The sequence below is a fragment of the Mastigoproctus giganteus genome, chromosome 10 (assembly GCF_048544385.1).
Source record: "Mastigoproctus giganteus isolate SK-2022 chromosome 10, ASM4854438v1, whole genome shotgun sequence".
Classification (NCBI taxonomy): Eukaryota; Metazoa; Arthropoda; class Arachnida; order Uropygi; family Thelyphonidae; genus Mastigoproctus; species Mastigoproctus giganteus.
The window spans coordinates 215,109,432-215,124,000 of record NC_143584.1 but is presented as its reverse complement, the minus strand read 5'-3'; the positions used below and the strand labels follow the sequence as shown (position 1 = coordinate 215,124,000).

General features: G+C 35.9%; 1 protein-coding gene across 1 annotated transcript in view; it reads left to right on the top strand.

Moving 5' to 3' along the window:
• The window catches only part of LOC150079898 (uncharacterized), a 130,175-nt gene extending 117,641 nt beyond the window's left edge, over positions 1-12,534 (top strand). Inside the window, exons 12-13 of the mRNA XM_090383272.1 lie at positions 1,127-1,213; positions 10,705-12,534. Of these exons, the coding sequence (XP_090239398.1) occupies positions 1,127-1,213; positions 10,705-12,534 (1,917 nt within the window). The remainder of the gene's footprint in view (positions 1-1,126; positions 1,214-10,704) is intronic.
• Positions 12,535-14,569: the final 2,035 nt, after the last annotated feature.

Sequence of the window (14,569 nt, the reverse complement as noted above, 5' to 3'; positions counted from 1 at the left end):
ACATTGCGATATTTTCACAATACCTCCATTTATCCCTACAGATGCAAATATGTTTCCATATTTTTTTCAGTTTGCGTAAGTCGAGTATTAAATAAGTCGGGGAGTTCTTGTAATGCCTTTTCTTCCAAACAGCTATTCATTCTGTACAAATTGCAAATCCATCCTACCCTGGAATATTTCTTCCACATCAGGGCAGTGCCCCCAAAACTTGTCTCAAGCTTTTAGATTCCATTCAAAAGAGGGCAGTTAAGTTAATTAATTGATTGTCTCTGACAGTCTCTCCACTCTGTCTCACAGGCATTCTGTTTCTGCTGCATGCCTTTTCTATAGTATAGATACTTCCATGGACGCTATTGTTTTGAATTGGCTTCTATAATTTCTGCTCACTCTTAAAGCAGTTAGATCACATGTCGCAGCCAGTCAACATCCTTTTACTGGCCAACTTCTAACTCACAGAACTAACTTCTCTTCTTCCTCATTATTCATTCAACTTTTGCTTTCTTTTTTTTATTTTTTAAATAATAATTTCAAAAACCTTACATGCCAACCCCACTTTTGATATAATCATTATTTGTATCTATAATTTTTTTATATAATTATTGCTAATCTATTCTTGTAATTAATTATTATGCATACGTTACTGTAAAAGCCTAAAATCTGGTAAATCATAGGAATTACCAATGCACGTTTAGTAAAAGTATAAATATTTTCCATTATCTGACTAAAGTACTGTGTATTAAGCCTGAAATGTTAACACGTTTCACTTTATTTCAGACTTCTATTCTTTGATACAGTAAAGCCTAGTATTTAGCAGTTTGCTTGGTAAAAGCCCATTTGATGATGTCATTCTTTTATGTATACAGATTATTTAGGAACAGATTTTTGTTACACCCTCAATTTTTCAGATACCAATATAGTTTTGGATCATATACCAATATAGTTAATTTTTCAAATACCAATATAGCTCTGTTACAGACATGAAACTCAAGAATCATAAATGGTGAAAGAGCATTCCATTAAGAGGAGTTTGATATCCCAGTTTATACATTCCCTAACTTTAATAATATACTTTGATTAAAAAGAAGTTTTTTGTTATTGTTTCAGTATTTTCACTGATATTTTTCAGGTCAAGTCTTATTTCTCTCCATCAGAAGATGACTCTATGGATTATATCAAACCAGTACGTGCTTATTCAATTGGTAGCCGACCTCAGGTAAGTTTGTTTGCTTACTGTGTGAAAATTTCCTACAAGGTATTTATTTGTAAGTAGAATAGTTTGCTCATAATAAATATCTTAAGTGCATAATTAGATCTATTTCAGCCATACTTCCAGTTGATTGTATATTTGCCCAAATAAATTGCTTTCCCCCATTCTTATTACTCTAGATGCCATTAAAATCTTTACAATTTATGTATTTGAACATCACTAAATGGTGAATCAGCTTAATTGACAGTTACAGATATGATTTAAAAAAAACATTTTTTGAAATATATTAGATGACTACAGTTATTTTTGAAATAAATTACCATTTGTATATATTTGTTTTTTGTTTCAATTCCTTGTCAGGCTCGGATGAAGCTTACGTATCCTATACTGCAGAAACGTTTCCAAAAGAGAAAGAAAAAAATAATAATAAAATTAAAAAAAAAAAAAATTAATACATAAATACACAACTTACACAGGGGTTCATTACAAGTCATATTGGCACATGCACTATCATAAATCATATATTATGATCACATTAGCATTCATAGTGGTTATAGGAAGGATGCAGAGGTGCTGGAATGGGCACAGAGAAGGGTAATGAGATTGGTGAGAGGAACAAAGGGGTGCTCTTACCAAGAAAGGCTTCAGTTCTGCAAATTGCAGTGTCTGTAAATTAGAATCAGATTACCTCACAGGTGATGACACCTGCGAGGTGATCTGATTAAGATGTTTAAGGCATCGAATGGATTGAGCAAGCTTAATGCTGATGGCATTCTTCCTCTTGCTCAGACTCACGAGGGGACATAAATTCAAATTGAGGAAGGATGGTTGCAGGATAGATGTAAGTTTGCCTTCAGCAAGTGGGTGGTTGATTATTGGCATAAACTCCCATCTTTTGTTGTTATTATTATTATTATTTTTAGCCATATAGTGCAAGGAAGCCTGAGGCTTATGCTACACCAGCCAAAAAAAAAAAAAAATTCCTGCGTTACCCTGAGAGAGAGAGAGAGAGAGAGAGAGAATAGAAGGGAATCACCAAGAAAGAGAAGAATGATGATATCCAGCTCGGGACCCTGGGTTTGCCAAGCCCATACGCACTAGATGTGAGCCCCTGGGGATTGTGGAGGTATGCAGTTTGAATAACTTCAAGGAAGAACTAGAACAAATTACTGGGAAAGGTGTGTGTGTGTGTGTGTGTGTGTGTGTGTGTGTGTGTGTGTGTGTGTGTGTGTGTGTGTGTGTGTGTGTGTGTGTGTTTTTCTGATGTTTATAAACTTGCTTTCTTGCATCTTTTGCCATTACTAATATAATTGTGTAATGTTTTGTAAACAGGTTCAGTTATGGCTTTCACAATACAGCTTATTTGTTCCAGGATAGGCCATTTACTTGTTTACAGCAGTAAACAAGTAAATTTTTTTGCTAAGAGAGAATTTCTGCGCCACTTATTTTATTTGAAGATTGTTTTTGGAAGGCAATTAGAAGAGGAAAAAAAGAATAATATACACTAATTACAAAAAAAAAAAAAAAAAATTTTTTTTAAATCCTTAATTACTGTAACTAGAACATGACTATTTTTAAAGTGGCTATAATTTTTTTTTTTTTTTAATGATAACTCCAAACACGAGAGGCATTAGAACCTATAGTACTTAGTACCGTGCTTGGGTTGAAGGTTGAGAAGATAAAAGAAGGTATTAGATCTGAACTTCTGTAGATTGTAATTTTCAGGAAATACGTAGGAAGGAAGGTTGTTCCAGAAAAATGGCAGTTGAATGAATAAACGAGGAAGATGAAAAGTAAATGGATGTTGGCTGCTGGCGGCCTGTGTTCAGACTGTTTTGAAAGAGAGATGGGAATTATAGAAGCCAATTCAGAAGAACAGTGTCCATGGAAGTATCTGTAGAAAAGGCATGCAGCAGAAACAGTATGTCTACGAGACAGTGGGTGGAGAGACTCTGTTAGAGAGGAGTCATTGATTAACCTAACTGCCCTCTTCTGAATGGAATCTAGAAGACAGATGTTTTGGGTGCACTGCCCCAAGTGTGGGAACAATATTTCATGGCGGGGGGGGGTTGCGATTTGTACAGAGTGAACAGCTGTTTCGAAGAAAATTAACGCTGAAAGCGAAAGAGAAAACCAAGTTTTTTAGAAGCAGAGGAAGCAATATTTGTAATGTGCTTGTGCCAAGAGAGATTAGAAGTCAGGGTAATCCCCAAAACAGATATATCATTTTGCCTAGAAATTGGAGTGTCACCAAAGATGAGCATAGGGGCAGAAGAATCCTTTTTGCGAGATATAAGACAAGACTGAGTTTTAGAAGGATTGAAATCAACTTAGCTGTAATTGCCCCACTGGACAATTACCTGGAGATTGGCATTTAGGGAATTGGTAGTGGATATTTGAGAAGTTGAAGCTGATTGAGCAGGGTAAGGTTTCTCAAAATGGAAAGTGGAATGCAATGTGTTATCATCGGCAAAACTATGGATAGGATTTCCAGTCAATGGAAGGTGATTAATATACAAGAGGAAAAGAGTGGGGGAAAGAACTGAACATTGGGGGACACTAGCATTAGTGGAGAAGTTAAAGACAGAGAACCATCTACCATCACCCTCCGTGCACGATCAGAGAGGAAACTAGATAACCAGTTACAAAAAACAGTTGGCAAACATAAGATGGAAGCTTGTTTAGAAGACCTTTATGCCAAACACGGTCAAAAGCCTTTGAGATGTCAAGAGCAACTGCTTGTGTTTCACCAAACTTTTCCATTGAATTTGTCCATAAATGGGTAACATAAGCCAGAATATCACCAGTGGATCCACACTGACTGAATCCATACTGACAATCATTGATCAGATGGGTTTCTAGGTAGTTTAAGAGTTGGCGGTTAACTGATTTCTCCATTACTTTAGAAAGGGTAGAAGTAATTGCAATTGGACAATAATTTGATGGGAGGGATCAAATTTCCAAGCAGAGGATAAAAACACCTTCGGAATAAGAAAGTGAAAAAAGGTGCCAAAGAACAGGTGTAAGTTCAGTAGCACAGGTTTTGAGAACAAGTGGAGAAATACCATCAGGACCTGGAGCTTTCTTAGCATCAAGATTCATCAAAATCCTTCAGACATCCTTTTGACAGAAGATCACAGGAGGTATTGAATGGAGTTTGTTGGGAATGGTGGAAGGTGTTTTACCAAGATCATTAATACATGAGTTGGAAGCAAAATGGGATGCTAGCAGGTCAGCTTTATCCTTGGCTGAAGTGACAACAGAACCATCTGGTTTTGACAGAGGTGGGAGCAGAGATGATGGGGAAGTTGCGGCCAATAACTTTGGCAAGAGATCAGAATGCTTGGCTACCATTAGGCAAGAAGCAAGTTTTCTACTCTTAGCCTGTTCAAAATCTAGTTTGGACTGATTAATAACTGCTTTACAATTGTTGCGAGCTTTGGTGTAGGCAGAAAATGAAACTGAAGAATTGGAAACAATTGTTTGCAACGTTCTTTGCTTGAACAGCCTTAGCACATTTATTGGAAAACCAAAGTTTAGTTAAAGAATGAGATCTTAAAGTGTAGTTGGTGATAAAGCATTCCATTCCTACAAGAATAATTTCACTGACATGATTAGTTAAAGAATGAGATCTTAAAGTGTAGTTGGTGATAAAGCATTCCATTCCTACAAGAATAATTTCACTGACATGATCTGAGCAAACATTGACATCAGAAGTTTTGAAACAGTCCAACCAAGGAAAAGAAGAAAAGAAATCTCGCAGGTCATCCCATTTTGGATTCTTGTAATGCCAAACAACACTTGGTTGGGAATAGCCATGAGATAAAGGCTCCAATGGAGAAGAGACAATCACCAAGTTGTGATCTGAGATGCCTAAAGGATCACTCACATCAACCATGTACTTAGAAGGGTTGTTTGTGAGAAAAAGATCAAGCGTGTTGGCTGTATGGTTAGGATTATCCGGTATTCTTGTAGGTAAATGAACAGTCTGTGCAAGGTCATTAGTAATTGCAAAAGCCTCAGTCAGTTTCTAGTCACACAGATCGACCAGCTGGATCTGTGTGACTAGAAACAGGAGCCAGCTGGAGCTGTGAACATTAAAATCGCCAAGGAAAATTACCTCACTGTTAGGAAAGTTGCATGGGAGAAAGTCAAGTTGCAAAGAGCTCCAAGTGATTAGTGGAGTTGGGAGAGCAGTAAAGACAACAGATGAATTTGACACAATGAGGTAGAGAGATTTTAAGCCAGAGAAGATCGAAAAGAGGAGATTCCAAATTACCAAGTCTCTGACAGGGAATATTGGAATGTACATATGCACAAGTACCACCTTTGAGGCGAAAGGAATCATACAGCGAATAATTTGGGCAACTGAGATAGCAGTAGTTGAATCAGCCAATAACTGAGATTCTGTCGGAAAAAGTACATGGGGTTTGGCAGACTGCAAGTGGAAATGGACATCGTTGAGATTATAATTGAGACCACGTATATTTGTGAAATGAACTAGGAAGTGTTTGGGAGGTTTAGATCTTTTCACAGATAAGCTTACTCTATTAGTTTGACAGTTCATGGTGTATTCAATGGTAAGAAAAGTGGGGGGAATGTGATGTATGAAGTAATAAAATTTTTGTATATGGCATTCACATAATAAGAATATACCCAAATCCTTGACATAACGTGGCCCCGAGAATGCCCCTCGGTACACACTACTCAGACTCCCTCCAGTCACTATCTGGCAGAGTAGAGGTAGCAAGATTATACACCAGCTGATCCGGAATCCTCCTAAAGAGTTACCAATATGTTCGGTCCAGTGTACTAACTAGCAGCCGGCCTGCAAACACTGTTTTAGAGCTGTATCCTCGAAATGTATGGAAGATTGGATCTTGCCATGATGTTTATCATAACCTCAAAAGTCATCACTCATACTACATGATGGAAGAGATGGGGAGGGTTGACCGGAACTTAGCTCTGGAGACTAAACATGGGTTCCACTACTTCAAGCGTCCAATAAGCAAAGCGGTGGTATTTTTAGTCATCTACCACTAGGTGGTAGATGACTAAAAAAAAAAAAAAAAAAAAAATTCATTTAGAAATATTTGCACTTGGCAACATTATATGCCTCTGAAGGTATGCAAAATTCAGCTTAGATTTCGGTTTGTTTGTTTCGGGATTTATTGGGTGCATCAGCAACTATGGCCATAGTGCGCCATAGATTTCGGTGAAAAAAAATCTACTGCTATTATGATTTTAATCTTTTTATTTTACACAGCTATCAGTTATGTTGGCTGCAGTAGGGGATATTCAATGAGAAGTATCCTAAATTATAAGCATTTTAAATTAGGAAATTTAGGATACACTTTCATTTCCACACAAGTATATTTGTCTTAGAATTGTATTCCTTGAATGTCAGAGTTTTTCTGCAATGGTGCAACAAATGTTGAAAGTATTTAAATATTAAGCTTAATATTTACATTAGTTATTCTTAGTGCATATTCCGTAATCTTTTATACATCTACTCATTGGCTTAAGCTACAAGTTAATAAGCCAAGTTACTCTCTGAAGTGTTTCTTTGCTAATTTTGAGCATTCTATTCTGGTTAACTGAACTGCAACATGACATTTTAACCAAATGCTTCTGATGTTCTCATTCATCTACACAAGCAAAATGGAGTGCATTATATTGTCGAATCAAAAACATTTTACTGTTAAGGGCATTTCACCAATCTAATTTTTTTCAATACTCCTTTACCAAATGTTCAGCTTGTAAAAGTTGTAATTAACATAGTTTCATTCAAGTGACCGCATACTTCACAACTTACACAAATGTCTTAAAGAATAGTTTGGTTCTTTAAGGGTATTGACAATCTGCTCACAAAATTCAGTTTTTCTGTCATTAGCACTGCAAAAGGAATGGATCTGTAATAATTTTTCCATGATTGTAAAAGAATAACAAATTTGTAGGGATGGCATTTATGCTTCTTTAGCACTCTGTGCACAAACTGATAACTGTTTCCTCTTTAATTGCTTTTCAGATAGACTGCTGCAGGCTGCTAACATATTTCTCCCAAATAGCGATGCATTTATATCTACTGTAGATGTTTAATTCTCTATAGAGCAAAGGTTATCTGTATGCTTCCATTATCCACAAAACACTTTAGTAACTTTCCATCAAAGGTGGCTTGGCTTTTGACTTTTGTTGATAGGACCAATGATATTTATCACTGGTTTCCCATTGACTTCTATTAGCAGTAAATATCAGCTGGACTTTATCTTTCACTGTGTAGAGAATAACACTGAACGACAAATTTTGGGTCATATTTTGTTACGGGCATGAAAGTAAATTTACTTTATAGATTTTGGGGTGCTAAACACGGAAACAGTGCTTAAAATTGCAGATTGGCTCTTGTTTTCGAAAAAAGTAGTTTATATTTATACAAGGTATTTTTGATTTATATGGCAGTAAGATGTAGCTACGAACATACCTGTATCAAACACAGGACCTTTTCGCCTTTCACTTGTATTCAGCTTGAGGAGCATCCCTTGTTCACCATCCAACAATAATCAGCTAAAGTGGTGGCACCCCATTTGCTTTTGTATCTTTGTTCCATTGCTGCAGTGTCTTGATGGAAGCACCCATCATGTTCATCGCTGACTGCACCACAGTTTGGCTGAAAGAAATCCAGGTGTGAGTGCAAGAAATGTATCTTCAATGACATGTTACACCTAGTTTTTTGCAAGAAGTAATGAGATCTTCCACAAGTTGCCAGTTTTATAGGAAATGTTAAAACATTTCCTATAAAACCAGTCAAAACATTTCAAAAGGCTTTCCATGCGGATTTCTCGCTATCACTAAGGACACATTCAAACTTTTCATCTTTGAAAAGCCGAGTGGGTAAAGTACCTGCCCGGCAACTCAAAGGTCACGGGTTCGATTCCCGCCTCGGGCTTGGATCAAAGTACTGCAAAAACCTTGGGAGGTGCAATATGGCCACAGAAGCCGATGCGCCAACAACTACCAAATCAAAATCAAAATCAATCAGCTTTGAAAAGTTGCCTTATTTGTGGACCTTTTGAAAACGTCTACCTTAATCTTCTCTGTACTGTCTTGGGAATTTCTCTTGCAAGTATGTGAATGCAGGACTGTTCACTTCCAAAGTGTTCATGAAATTTTTCATAAGTCCCATTTTAATGTGGAGTGGTGAAAGCAAAACTTTATTTGGATCTACCAGAGGTTCAAATGTTATGATCTTCATTCCAGGGTTAATGATTTTCACTGATACCAACTCTTCTAGTGCATATCCTTGGCATGACTATCCCACTCACAGAACCCTTTTTTAGTCTTGATAAAATGGCGATTACCTTTAAATCACCACATATCTGCCACTCATACTTCTGATAGTGTGCACCTAAGAGGATGTTCTCGATGTTTGCATATGTTTCTGTTTTGTGGACAGCATACACAAGTATTGAAGGCAGCATATTTCCATTGTGTAATAACACAGCCTTCTGGCTAACCTAAGAAGCATCTATAAATAGTTGCCATTCTTCAGGAATGTGCCTCATGTTCATTGCTGCCATTAGACCATCAACAGGCGCCTCCATAGCCAGGTGGGCAGGAGCAGCAGTGCATAGCACACGCTTCTTGATTAAACCGGGGTTCGAGCCCGTCACCACCAAATACGGAGGATGCGGAAAGGTCAGGGAATGACCACCGCATGACCCGGAGCAATAGGGCCTTAGTTGCTAATGCTCCTTAAAAAAAAAAAAAAAAAAAAAGCCATTAGACCATCAACAGGCGCCTCCATAGCCAGGTGGGCAGGAGCAGCAGTGCGTAGCACTCGCTTCTTGATTAGACCGGGATTCGAACCCATGACCACCAAAAACAGATGATGCGGAAAGGTCAGGAAATGCCCACCACATATCCCGGAGCAATATGGCCTTAGTTGCTAATGCTCCTAAAAAAAAATAAAAATTAGACCATCAACATCCTTACAATCAGTAAATTCATCTTCTGTTTGATAGAATTTATCATAGTCTTTATTTCGAGTACAGAACGTTGCACTTTCAGAATGATCTAGAAGATTCCACTGTTGTAGCCTCGAGGCCAAACGCTCTCGAATTGCTTATTCTTCAGCAATTCGAGATCCCTGATGAGGTTATTAAGCTCAATTTCTGTGATCTTATGTGGTTCAGAAGGATAAAGGTTTGGACAAAATGGTGGATCCCTTGAGGTAGATGGCTGCTATACTTCTTCATGTATATTGAGTTGATGTTCATCAGGGTGTACAGAAAAATGGTCGGGAGGTTCAGGAATAGGTAGTACTTCACCGTGAGGCACAGGATGAATTGTAGATGATATATTTGGGTGGAGTACTGAAACTATGGTGTTTCATGTGTTTTGCCAAGAGCCGTAGTTGATAATGTAGAGTAACTTGCTAATATGAGTCCCTCACTGTAATTTGAAAACAAGAGCCATTCAACAAATTTTAATGTAATTTTCATGTTCAGCAGCATAAAATTAGTCCAGATTGGGCATTTTCATAACATTTTATGTGTTGACCAGCGTAATCAGACTGTGGTGGATAACACAACAGAACTAGAGAAGACCAACAAAAAACTATATGCTTTTAATATCAATGTTTGAAATAATAAGATTATAACTAAATTTTTTGTGGCAGTGGAATTTTGTTACAATTTATGTGAATTACTTTAAAAAGTGAAATCCGAAACAAATTGCCAAAGAATGTGATATTCTGGTTTTTACATTTTCATTTTATAAGAAAAAAGCTCTTTTTCCATGTGGACTCAAAAAATTGGCATCAAAATGTGAAGCAGTTCTTGAAAAATGCAATCTATAAAAACTAATTTAACACTATTGAGGTGATATCCTTTTATAACTTGTAACTTGATTTTTTTTTTTTCTTTACACTGGCACTTCAGAGAAAAATGCAACTATACTACTGTACTACAACAGGATATAGCATTGTGCTTTACTTTTATTCCTTGACCATAGTAAATGATTTTTTTTTTTTTTTTAAGTGAAGGAGACAAGTCTTGAGAAAACAGTTTTTTGACTCATTCATATTTTAATATTTATAGAGTAAGTTGTACATCACAAATAATTTGTAAATTTTGCCATAAGATATGAAAATTAAAATTGTGGTTTACAACAGCATTGAAGTTTTAAGTCAACTTTGTGATGCTTATTAATATTGTTTTGATTAATGTTGATTCTAATTTAAATAATTTTTATTTAAATTAAAAGAAATATTTATAGCATTTTAATCTTTTGTATTTCAATTTATTTTCATCATAATTATTACATCATAATTTGAACACAGATTTTAAAGTTTGTACCCAAATATTTCATTGTTGTGCCTTGAACTTGTAAATGTTAATACATATTAGTTTTGATTTATTGTTAAATATTTAATCATTTTAACAGTTAATTCATTTAAAAGTATATTAATTTTTATTATTCTTCATCCTTCCATTTTATAGCTGAGAAAAAGCCACTTGGCATCTCATCTTGAGTCATCACGAGTCCGTGCTTATTCTGTTGGTAGCCAAGCATCTACAAAATCCAGAAGGGGTCAAAAAACAATTGAAACAGAATTGGGAATGTTGAAAAGTATAGATTCCTGTACATCTGCAAAATCATCCAGTGCTCCACTTTTACAAAGTGGGCTTCATCATCATCGACCATCAAGTAGCAAGAGTGATTATAGTGATGATTTAATGGAAATCGACTACAATCGTAATCCTTCTCGTATTAGTAAAGCAAGAGATAATCAGGAAGGGAGTACTGAAAGTGGTCGACGTTATTCATTTTCAAATACTAGACAGAGATCTAACAGCCGTTCTTCAACTGGAGCTTCTCCAATGTCTTCTCTTGTGGAATTGGCAGAAAGACCAGAAACATTTGGAAAATCTGCTAAAAAATTGTCATCCCAAGAAAAAGAAAATGCTGCTTCTTTAACTATAAACGTAACTCAGGGTAGGGAGCAAAACAAAGGAGAAAACAAACAGACAAAAAATCAATATTCAGTTGATGAGAAAGCATCAAAAAATGAAGTTAGTGATTATATGAATATGAGTGCTTTAGAAACTAAAGATATGGACATTAAAACTTTTAACCAAAACCAAGGTAATGACAACATTTCACAGGTTTTAATGCTTTCTGATGTAGTTCAAGAAACAGAAAAAGGAATTCAAAGAAATTCAAATCTTGAAATTCCAGGAAGTCCAAGAGGAGAATATGTTAATCTTGATTTAAGTCGGACATTCCCAATTATAGGTTGTACTCTTCCTCCTCCCAGTCTTTCTGGTAACTCTTCTAAGGTGCTAGTATCAGGAAGATGTAATAAGCAACGGGTTAATGCATATGGTGCTGAGAATCACAGTACTGCTCTAAAGTTTTCACCTCCACATGAATACATGAATATTAATTTGAAAACATCTAGGTCTTCTGCAGTTGCATCATCACTGCCTGCTAGTGATTACACAGTTATGGCACCAGTTCAAACATCCTTGGTAGATCACAGTCTTTTCTCTGGAACATATAGTCCTCAAGTTCCAAGTGCTGTCCCCACAAATTCTTCAAATACTAATGTATCAACAAGGACAAATAAAGGCTTTAATTTTTCATCTACAACAGGTGCCAATAATAATACTGCACCTCCTGCCCAGAGAAAAACACATTCTTTACAGTCTGTACCAGCATTCAGGAAACAGATGTCTGCTCCTGCTGCACCACCTTCCCTTCAAGCAGATCTCCCTTCACCTAATAGAAAAAGTTCTTGTCCTGTGCCTGTTATCAAATCTCCAGGAACATCACCATCAAGTAGCACTAAAATGTCCTCTTTAATTCCATCAGCTGCTGTAACAGACAGACTAAAAGCAACTAGCTCACAGTCACCAGATCGTGTTAGCATTTCAAGTACCTCTAGCCATGGAGATGAAATTAATTCTGGACACGAAAGTCCAAAAACTACTGGACTACCTAACTTACTTCCTGATGTTCAAGACCAGTGGAGTTTTGTTGATGCTCCATATGAGAATGTTTCTGTTGGCTGTGGTTCTGCATCAAATTCAAGACCATCATCAGTAAGCAGTGAAAAAGAATTAAATTATGCTTCATTGGATTTGGCCCCATCTTCTGGTGATGATGAGAGAGTTCCACGTTCTCCCCGCAGCCTGAAAATGCAGCAGACTGCGGAAACTGAAAGTATTGGTAGTAGTGAGACATCACTCTCCTATGCTGAAATTGATTTTACAAAATCAGAAGGATTGAGACACACATCTGGTGCTCTGAGAGAAGGTAGATTGTAATTTAGACACAAATAAGGGAGTGCGAGTTGAAGGCAATTTTTTTTTTTTTTTTTTGATTAACCAAAAATCTTGAACAGATTACAAGTTAACTTTCCATGTTTTTAAATCCAATGGTTCCTTGTAAAAAGAAACTTCTTTCAGTAAGACCTTCCAAGAAATTTGAAAATTGTGTATAATTTAAATAGTTTCTTCCTGGCATATTAAACGATATGCTCTGAGTATTATATTGTTACTGTGCTTGCATTGTTATGGTTTTTCAGATAGCTCAATATTGAACAAATATGAGTATACAAATATGAGCTTCTGTGAAAATGGAAAGAAAATACTGTATTGCTGCTAAGATATGCTATTTTTAAAATGTGTTGTTTACCAAATCCACATAAGCATTTAAAATATGTGAAATGGAAAATGTTTTTTACACTTTTGGAAAGTTAAATAGCTTGTAATTTGCACATGAAGCAGCTGCAAAGAAAAAGAAACACCAAACCTTTCCCTACTTGCAGATGTGAGCAGTAAATGTACATATGTTATTCATTGTAAGTAACTTATTAGTTTTATTTACAAGAATTGTATGTAGTGCTTTTTATTGAATATTTGAATAGCTTAGCCAAAACAATTTTGAAAGAATTTTAAACCAGTTATCGAAACTTCCAGAAATTTCGTGCTATAAAATACAGTCGATTCCGGTTATTTGGGGCACATCAGGACTAGTGCATTTTGGCCCGATTAAGCAGCTGCCCCAATTATCCAAAGTTTCATGTAAATAGTTAAAAATACAATGGACCCCGCTTTACAATTGGTTCACTCTACAGTCAAATCACGTTATGATGGACTCACCATAGCAAAGTACCGTTCACTATACGATGTATAGTAAGTGCCGGTCATTGTGATCACATTTGTGAATTGAATTTTAATTCTATTAAACAGCAATTCTAATTAGCGAAAATAGGAGGAATATTATCCATAGACTATAAAAGTAAAGATATATTAAGCACAAATTTACCCTTTATTACCTTACCAATTAAAAAATTAAATGATATGTGAAAATCGGGAGAATATACGTGATAATCAGAATAATTGATACGTACTGTAATATGTACATACTAACTAGTTGACATTTCTGTTCACTGACATTTGTGAGTGGGGGTTAAAATTTAAAACAGTAAAAAGATAAGCAATCAATAACAAAGAACACGGCACACACACAAATTGCAAGTAACACGATACGCGCAAGTGAGAATGGCGTAACAAGTTACGAAGCTTTAAAAATAGAAATGAAGAGAAGATTCTGAAAATTAATTTTTTTTATATGATTGAAAATTCCATGGAAGTGTAAACACATTTCACCACAATAACCCACAGAATTCCAGCTGTCGGTATTATTGCAAATTCAATAAGATCGAGTTTACTATCCGCTTATGATAGACTGCTAATTGTTTTTATTGTTTTATGGTTGTGACCTCCAGAAATCCGACTGAACCATGTGATACAGTCGGAGACAATCGTAGGGTAATCTCCAGTGCTGCAGTCTTCTGCCCTGATTAAACGGCATGTTGTCCCAATTAAGCGAAGTAAACCCTGGCTATTTTCTCGATTGGGTTCTGTTTTTTAAGATTTGCCCCAAATAAACGGCTGCCCCGATTTACCGGTGGCCCAAATAACTGGAATCCACTGTATTTTAAACATAGTTTAAATATTTCTGTTACACTGAAATATTTTAAATATATGCTGGTTAATTACTACCTAAGTCACTATCATATTTTGTGTGAAAGATGTTTAACTGACTGAATTCATAAGTCTTTCAGCTGCATATAAGAAATGTTTTCACATGGTTAACAGCAAATTGGAATAAATATGGATATTCCATCATGTAGTTGAATAGTTACAACATTAACTAGATACAACTATTCTAATAGCCTTCAGTCCTTATTTTGGCATTTTCATTTTAGGAAATGAAATACCATTGAAATATATATTCTTGGGTGTATCTGTAATATTATTATTATTATTTATTTCTCTGACAAATACATAGATT